This window comes from Neophocaena asiaeorientalis, unplaced genomic scaffold (assembly GCF_003031525.2).
Source record: "Neophocaena asiaeorientalis asiaeorientalis breed wild unplaced genomic scaffold, Neophocaena_asiaeorientalis_V1.1 scaffold123, whole genome shotgun sequence".
In the NCBI taxonomy this organism is placed as follows: Eukaryota; Metazoa; Chordata; class Mammalia; order Artiodactyla; family Phocoenidae; genus Neophocaena; species Neophocaena asiaeorientalis.
The window spans coordinates 12,390,859-12,400,152 of NW_020173666.1; the positions used below are offsets into that span (position 1 = coordinate 12,390,859).

General features: G+C 51.0%; 1 protein-coding gene across 1 annotated transcript in view; it reads left to right on the top strand.

Moving 5' to 3' along the window:
- TULP4 (TUB like protein 4) overlaps nt 1-9,294 on the top strand; it is a 169,853-nt gene that overhangs the window by 136,434 nt on the left and 24,125 nt on the right. The window contains exons 7-8 of the mRNA XM_024747852.1: nt 5,149-5,373; nt 6,492-6,726. Of these exons, the coding sequence (XP_024603620.1) occupies nt 5,149-5,373; nt 6,492-6,726 (460 nt within the window). The remainder of the gene's footprint in view (nt 1-5,148; nt 5,374-6,491; nt 6,727-9,294) is intronic.

The following is a 9,294-nucleotide window of genomic DNA, read 5'->3' on the forward strand; positions in this document are numbered from 1 at the left end:
CTCTGACATTCCCGGGGTCTCACTCCTCGTCCCGGGGCTCCATCAGCCAGCAGCCGCATACCTGGATGGCCTCTATTTCTCTCTCTTGGGCCAGTGTAGCTGGTTTGACCCTTTTGTTGTCTCTTGACTCTAATCCTGCTTGAAGAGCTTATCTTTAACATGGAACGGACACCCCGCTTTTTATTCCCTTTTGAATTTTCCGAGGACTCCACGCAGTGCACTGCTGCACACAGAAACGGTGGTGTGGTGAGCAAGCTTTCAGGTCCGGCCACAAGCGTCACCAACTCACTCATCTCAGGCTCTGCTGGAACTTCCCGCACGGAAGCTTTCTCTGCTCCCCTGTCTGAAACGATCCCGTTGCTCTGCCTCGAGCCCCTTATCCTACCGTTGTTACCTCGTAGCATTCTTCACTAGCTGACACCGTCAGGTAGTCCGTCCCTGTCACAGAGCCTGAGGCACTTCTCTCTCCCCGTCCCTCCTCAGAGCGTCAGCTCCGTGAAGGCAGGGAGCTTCTTTTATTCCGCGTCAGTCCCCAAACGCCCAGCATGTGTCTGGCCCACTGCACACATTTGACAGGGATTTACTGACTGACCCATTGACAGCTCAGGAGGCGAGTACGTGATTGGACGGATGCATGGCACGGATCGTGTAGCAGCAGGAGATGAGGTCGCGAGGCATTTAGTGTCTCTTCGCGTGCCATAAGGGGTTGAAACAGGCCGTTAACCTTCCATGATGCTGTGGCAGCGGAAGTAGGGTGAGCAGACTAACCTGCTTTCCTCGTAAGTAGCTGGCGTCTGACACAGAGAGAGGGACAGCCTGACTGTCCATTGGCCGCTCCTCTCGTACCTCTCCGGCCCAGGGACACCTGGCATCGGGCCAGCAAACTCACCAAAGCACCAGGTTCCCGCCACACGGATACTCCCCGAAATGCAGCTCGTAGTCTTGCCCTTTTGCCTTAGATTTACGTGCCGAATACCTACACAAATTAAGTTCTAGCCATCGGTTCTAAAAATAGTCATTTTGTGCAATTTGAGAAAGCGATGAAGTCCACACATTTACAGCTGAGTTTCTCCCTAGCAGATGGCAGCTGTTCAAAAACAAAAACATTCATCTGCGGGAGTCGCGTCTGTGTGCGCCCTCGCGTGTTCCCAGGTTCGCTGGAAGAGAATGTTTGACACGGTTCTCTTCCGCTGCAGCTAATCCTGGTGGGTGGGATGTGCCTGGGGAAGATGAGCTTGGACGCGCTCTGCCGGGGGCAGTGAGCAGGGGATTCCTGTTCTACCTGCAGCGGCGGGTCCCAGGGGCCGGGGCCGCTGAATCGGGACGCCCCTACCCTGTGTCTGCGGGCACGTGTGTTTACCACCGCCTTGATTCCTGTCCTTTCTGAGAAAACGGCACGCTTGTACTGAGGGCTTTGCAGGCTGGAGCGCCAGTAAACAGCACAGGAAGATGAGCACCGGCAGGAAATGAGACTTGTAAAAAGTAAGATGACATGTAAAAAACTGTAAAAGTATAAGCAAGGTATAAAAGGATTTTGTTGTGTGTGTTCATTTTCTTATTTATTTATTTCCAGTTTTATTAAGATATATTTGATATGGACACTTTGTAAGTTTGAGGTCTACGACGTCTGGATTTGCTATACGTATGTATGGCAGTATGATTACTGCCGTGTAGTTAGCTCTCAGCTCCCTCCTGTCACATAATTACCATTTCTCTTCTGTGGTGAGAACATGTAAAGTCTTCTCTCTTAGTAACTTCTAGGTGTTTGTACAGTATTATTAACTGTAATCACCATGCTGTGCATTGGATCCCAGGTAGCAGGACTTCCTACGGGCTTACAGGACTTACAGGGACCCTGAGAGGTCGTGGCCCTATTTCCTGGCCTCAGACTCAATGGTAACTATGACAGTCAGTTTCCCCATGTCAGTGATACCTCAGAATCTTCAGACAAGAGTATCAGCTTTCACTAGTTGTAAATTTTTCCTTACTTTTCTAATACAGCTTTAAGATTTATTATGGCAAAGGCACCAGTATTTATTTTGCTACTTTATTATCTTACGTGGGGCATATGCTGTAAAAATAAATTCAATGAGTGTGATCTCCCCCTTTGCTGAAATAAATAAATCATCACTGACTTGGGCAAGTAAGTGAATGCTGTACCGTACTGTACTGTACTAGAAATTCCTAGTGGTAGTGGTCTTGTCCTGCTCTGAGAAAAGGGGGTTTCCTGGTCACCTTGCTCCAGATCACAGGTTCTTTGAGACCCTGCAGGCATCACTTCTCCAGGCCAAATTATTCCAGTTCTTTTTTCCCGGGTCTAGTTTTCAGTCCTTTCACTCCTCCTTGCTGAGAATTCTCAGTTTTCCTCATTTCGCGATGCCGGGTGTGGAGGGCACGGCCCTTCCTCCACCTTCTGCTGCTTCGCGCTCACCCGGCAGCGGCAGCGCTGCGTGGCTGGGTTACCGCCGAGCGCGGGCCCATGTGACCGGGGGGCTCTTTTCTGCCACAGTGAGTTATTCCGGTCATTGTCCCCTCGTGGTTTATGCAGCTCGTTTCTCCTCTTATCTGTTGCCTTTTCTACACATCCGTTGTTGGGTCTGTTTCTGAGTAAAATAGCCTTGACCAAGCGGATTAAGGGGAGAACTGTGGGGAGAATCGGGGCTCGTGACTGTATTTGTGGTTGACAGGTGACAGGCAGCGCGCTGTAGTAAGACGAGCATAAGCAGCGGGGTTGGGGGATGGGTGAGAATGCGCTCTCCTGCTGAGCAGCTGCGAGTTACGGAGCTCTCTTAGTCTCAGTTTCCACATATGTTAACTGGGAATAATGATGCCTGTGTGGCAGAGTTGAGGGGATTAAATGAGACAATACGGGTGCTTATTAAGATACCTTAATGTGCAACTGGAATGTAGTTCGTTTTTAAGACCTGATTGTTAATTTTTGTTAAGATGGGTAGTGATTATACCTGTAATCATAACAGATAGGATTTTTACCTGTTTATAGACTTGCAAGTCTATAAAGTGGTTTAAATTCCTGTTTACAAAGCTATAGCATACTTATCATAACGATAATCTTATAGAAGACCCTCCCAAAACATGTAATCAGCTGTTAGCACAGAGGTAATTACTATGAAAAGCAAACCAGGAGGAGGGAGGGGAAGAGAGGATGAATATATGTGTTCTTGCATTGTGACCACTGGGACATCAGGTAGATGGATTCAAAACTCATGGAAAATTGGAAGAAAGAAGTGTCTGGTATTTTTGCAGCCAGTTCCAACCAAGTCAGATTGTGCTCGTTGGAAACGGTTCTTCATGATTTGAGCTGTAGGTTGTAAGTATTATCTTCGGAGACGTGGGGGTTCGCAGGGCGGTTTGCAGCTTTAAGATCAACGATTATGCAACCAATAGAGCTTTGTCCTAAACTGCACTTACGGGGGGTCGGTCATACTGAAGAAACTCTCTTCGTATATTTTTTATGTGTCGTCTGCCGTGTCTTCGGCAGTGATTATGTCTTGCTCTAACCTAACGGTTTCCTCTGTGGGGGTCTACCCTCTGTGAGGGATCCTTTTATAAGGAGGCCCTTCTTGGAAGTACTCTGAAGCCCCCAGACCGAGCTCCAGGCCCTATGACCCTCCTCCAGGGGACTGCGGCTGTGGTCCTACCCCGCGGCTGCGCGGCCTGCCATGATGGAAATGAAGTTATCTTCAGCCTTGCATTTTTGTTTTGAATTCGAAGCCAGGATTAGCTGACCCTGGAGGCTGTTTTAAGCAAGTGTCTTCATGTGTTTCTTTTATCTTGATGCCTGTCACTAAAGTGTTGTGAAACTTCTCTCCCTGTTTCCTATAAAAGATCTGATCTTTGAAACCCCTCAAGACTTCATTAAATTAGAACTCCACCTGTCTGGATCAGAATGAGCAAATTCTCTCGCTGCTTCTCCATCACGACCCTCCGCCTCTTCCTTTCTTCCTTGGCTAATCTTTCCTAGATGGCACCCCTGAGCTTCGGATTTTTTTTCCCAGTGCAACCAGTTTCTAACTTGCATATTTGGATTCCAGCCTGCCTCTTCAAAGCAAATAATGACCACAAACTCCTAGAGCAGCTGCCACAGGAACTGTGTCCCTCTCTCTCCCCTTTCCTGCCGCATCGGCTCAAGGATGGCTGAGAATAACAGTGATTGAATATCTGTGGGTTATCACCTGTGATGAGTCCCAGAAGCACTCTGATTTCTTTCATCTCCTTTAATCCTCACAGCCCCCTTTTTACTCATGAGAAAGTACGAGACTTGTATTATTCCCTGGGTCATGAGCTTGTGACTCAAATCCAATGTTGATCTGACTCTGAAATGTTCCTTATAGGGACAAAAGAGAAGGGCCATCTGGTCTACCTCCTCCCTACCTCTCCACGCCTTGGAAACTACCCCTGTTACTTGAGGATCCAGGTAGCCAGAGCCTCAGCAAGGAATACGGGTTACTGTGTACCGCAGGCTGTTTGCATCTCCTGGCAGAGATGTCATTATACGGAGCTAGGTTAGGTTTTATGTCACCAAATTAAATGAGATAATACATGTAAAAGAACTTGGTAACACTATTCTGGTGCTTTGTGCTCTGGCCTGGGGATCTAACTACTTTTCAATGAAAATACCGACTGTTTTTTTCCTTAATTAATTAATTTTATTTTTGGCCGCGTTGGATCTTCGTTGCTGCGCGAGGGCTTTCTCTAGTTGCGGCGAGCGGGGGCTGCTCTTTGTTGCGGTGCGCGGGCTTCTTATTGCGGTGGCTTCTCTTGTTGCGGAGCACGGGCTCTGGGTGCGCAGGCTCAGTGGTTGTGGCTTGCGGGTTCTAGAGCACAGGCTCAGTAGTTGTGGCGCACGGGCTTAGTTGCTCCACGGCATGTGGGATCTTCCCGGATCAGGGCTCAAACCCGTGGGCCCTGCATTGGCAGGTGGATTCTTAACCACTGCACCACCAGGGAAAGCCTGAAAATTTCGACTTTTTATAATGTAGGATTTAATATCCTCGACTGTGCTTTTTAAAACCAACATTCTAAAAATCTGTTAGATCATTTTATTTTGCTTGACACAGAGAGCATGATCTTTCTTTGCTTTTCACAAGAGCAAAAGCTTACGCATGGTCTCCCTTCCCTTCCCGGCAGCGCCCCATCATCTCCATCTGCTGGGGACACCGGGACTCTCGGCTGCTGATGGCGTCAGGACCGGCCCTGTACGTGGTACGTGTGGAGCACCGGGTGTCCAGCCTGCAGCTGCTGTGCCAGCAGGCCATTGCCAGCGCCCTGCGAGAGGACAAGGACGTCAGCAAGCTGACCCTGCCCCCCCGCCTTTGCTCCTACCTCTCCACTGCCTTCATCCCCACCATCAAGGTAAAGCCTTCCCCCTCCTCCTTCTTCACCCTGCTCGCTGCCTGCCTGCCCCGGAAGGACCAGCCGCCGGGAGGAGGGCGGAGTCAGGGAGATGGGCGAGAGGCCCAGAGCAGGACCACAGAAGTCATGCGGCTCCCCAGAGTTCTGCCGTGGTCCTCCCTGTGTGCTGTCTGTCCCTAGCGTTAGTGTCCATGGGGGACTCGCCTTGTGTGATGGACGTGAGCTTTCTTGTGGTAAAGGCAGTATTCCGAGCCTGACCGCTGTGGCCTCCCGACGGTCAGTCCTGACTTGCGGGCAGATGCTGCATTGTTCCCACGTGAGACAGCGGGAAACGTGTTCCTAGAAGTCAGGTAACTCGCTCCATCGATAGTTACGAGAATGGTCGGGATTGAGCTCAGTTCAGTCCTAGGGCCTGCCTTCCTCACCACTGTGCTGAGGAAGCTGACCCCTGCCAGCACTCACTGTCAGCTGTTCTTTATACGGGTTGTAACCCAGAAACTAGTCTGTTCTCAGTGGGAGTGTGTGGAACATAGCTGCCAGTTGCTGTTCAAGGGTGGGTTTCCTCCTTAGCCTCTGGCCCTCTGCACCTTAGGTTCTTTTCTGTATTCTCTTTTTTTTTTTACCTTTGCTTCTAAGTATCAGATTGGCTTGTTGGTTTCTTTTTTTCCAAAACGTCAGAGTTTTAGAACCTGTTATGATGGGTTTTTTCTAGTTGGTTTACAATCTTGGTTTTGCAGTAGTGATTCTCCACCCTGGCTGCACGTTGGAATCGCCTGGGGGAGTTTTTAGAAAATGCACACGCCCAGGCTTATCCCCTGGAGATTCCAGTTTCATTGTCTGAGGAGGGATCCTGGCTTAGGTATTTTTTAAAAGCCCCCAGGAGATTCTTTTTTTATTCTTTGGTCATACCATGCGGCTTGTGGGATCTCGGTTCCCTGACCAGGGATTGAACCCAGGCCCCAGCAGTGAAAGCGCCGAGTCCTAACCTCTGGCATTCTGACACACACCCAGAGCTGCGAGTCCCTGTTTCACGGCACATAGTTAACCCTTCCTGAGCTGCAGCCAGTGCAGAGTGTCGGTGGTGCCCACACTCGCTTCCTTCTGTGTCCTGCCTCCAGCCCCCAATTCCAGACCCCAGCAACATGCGAGACTTCGTCAGCTACCCGTCGACCGGCAGCGAGCGTCTGCACTGCACCATGAAGCGCACAGAGGACGACCCCGAGGTGGGCGGCCCCTGCTACACACTCTACCTGGAGCACCTGGGCGGGCTCGTGCCCATCCTTAAGGGGAGGCGCATCAGCAAGTTGCGGCCCGAGTTCGTCATCATGGACCCGCGGACAGATGGCAGATCAGGTGGGGCCCCCTCCCCCGGAGGCACTGAAGCCCTGTCGGGTGTGTTTGTGGGATAGCCTTCCTGGCGAACTGTGCGGAGGGGGAGCCTATGGATGAAACGTGAGCCTGTCTGGGCTGGCGAGGAGCATCCCTGACGCTGCTCCATTTCCAAAATCCCGTTAAAGTTAATGACTCTCTTAATGTACTTTCTGATGGGTTTTTAACAGCGTTTTGTACGGCTTCAGCGTGGCCGGGTCTGTAGAGGCAGCGCGGGCTCCAGTCGGGGGAAGCTGGCGTAGGCCTTCTGGGAATGGCGACTTCCTCTGTCGGTTACTCATCAGGTGTTCACTGAGGACCTTCGTGTGCTGGTGGAGGCCATCGGAAAGTAGTAGTGAGGTGCTGTCTCCGCCCCCCAGAGGGAACGATAGAACTGGAGTTGTCAGACCTTCAGCCTGCCCCCCAGCCTCCCGCTAGCACCTTGCTTCTGCTCCTCTCTAATCCACCGTTAACTGCTTTGTAGCCGACCTCCAAGGAAAACTGCTTGTTCACCCGTAGAGATTTTGGCATGGTGAACCACCCCTGCCTTCCAGAAACCCTCCTAGACTGGTCTTCATGACTCGTTGGTGTGTCCAGGTGCTCTCTGCGTACTTCTCTCTGGGAGCCTCGAGGGAAGGAGCCGTGTTCTTTTTGTTGGTACCGTGTGTGCTAGCCTGGGGCCCCCACCTGGTGACTGGCATGGCCTGCGTGTCCCCGCCAGCAGGACCTGCCGGCCCGAAGGTGCTGCCGCCTCCCTGTGGAGTCTTGCCCGTCGCCGTGTCCCTCAGGGCCCGCGGTGGTTGTCATGCCAGGGCTCCGTCTGGCCCCCGAATCCCGGGGGCCTGCGGGGAGGGAACTGAGTCATCGTGGTACCCCCCAGGGCCTGGCACGCACCTGACCTTGAAACGACACGAGCTGAATTGGGTTTGTTTCCATTAGTTCATCTTTATTCTCTCCACTTCCCGTCTCCCACTCACGCTCCTGCCCATTAGGCTGGGCTCTGTCCCTCGTTATGTCCCCAGAGCCACAGGTCGTGGGACGACCAGAGTCATCCTACTGTCACAGCGCAGTGGGCCTTCTCAGCCTCCTTGCCCCTCTAGTGTTTTATATAGTCAATCCACCTCTGCCTGCTTTCCTTTATTCACTCAGCATCTGTGGCAACATTCTGCTACCAGTGTTACTGTATAAAATTGAAAGCAGTACAGCTGTACTTACCTTAGTCAGTTTTGTCTTCAGGAGCAGGGAGAGCAAGTAGAAGGAGTGGAGGCTGGTGAGGAGGCAGGTGGAGGCAGGGAGGCAAAGTGAGAACAGGCGAGCAGTGGACGTGAACTTGGAAGGAAAATGCGTTTCAGGGGATGGGAAAGAAGAGAGCTGTTGATGATGAGCGTGCCCGACGAGGGGACGTGTGAAGAAGGGCTGAGCGGCACACGCGTCCCGGCTTCTCGCGGCCGCTCTTGCCTCCCAGGTTCCTCCCGGGCACGTGACTTCACAGAGCCTATGCTCAGGTGACATCTTGAGGGGAACTTGAGTGCAGAGCTTGCTTCTGTTCCCTGGGTGCATGGATTCCCTGCTGAAGAACAGGACAGAAGCCGGGGGGTGGGGGGAGGAGATGTTTTATTTTTGTAGTTAAAAGAAGTTAAAAGTTGTAAAGCAAAGCGATTCAATAAGGTGTGTTTGGTGCCGACTTTGTACACGGTCCTTGAATCTCCTGCAGCTGTGAAGCAACGCCAAGGCGTCTCTGCTTTCAAGGAGTTTATAATCCCTTTTGGACGGCAAGACAACACTCGAAAAGTTCATTTAAAAAGTCAAGATTTAAATACCTTGAGACAAAAATAGAAGACGTATCACAGGCAGAATATGACTAATTGCGAGCTGAATGGTGAACGTAAACGGGTGCAGAGGAGGAAAAGCTCCCTGACTAGGAGAAGCCAGGAATTGCTCATCGCGAGAAGCGGATTAACTCTTTCAAACCTGCACATCGTTGTTTCTCACGTGTGGTCCATGGGCCACCTCCCTGTAAGTCACCTGGAATACTTACTTAAATAGAGATTCCTGGGCTTTTGCCCCTTAGGTTAACTCAGCAGGTCTGGAGGGAAGCCTAGAAATCTGCAGATTAATGGGTGTGCAGGTGATTGTTATGTTCTAAAGTTTGTGATCCACTGTTGTAGATGTTCTCCAAGCAACTTAACAGATGTGTTCCTCAGACTTACCGCTGTATGTTTTTATAATAGATAACATGAATCCCAATAATTTTTTTAGCAGAAATCCACCAGTTCTCAAAGGATTCTCAAAAGGAATCCTTAGAGCTTGCGATGGACTGAATTGTGTGCCCCCCAAATTCACATGTTCAAGCCCTAACCCAGGGTTACTGTATTTTGGAGACAGGGCTTTTAGGAGGTAATTAACGCTGTCATAACGGTGGGCTCCGAATCCGATAGGATTGATAGCGTTCTAAGAAAATGAGGAGGGAGAGCTCTCTCTCTCTCCCTCTCCTCCCTCTCCCTCTCCTCCCTCTCCCTCTCCCTCTCCCTCTCCCTCCCCCTCCCCTCCCCT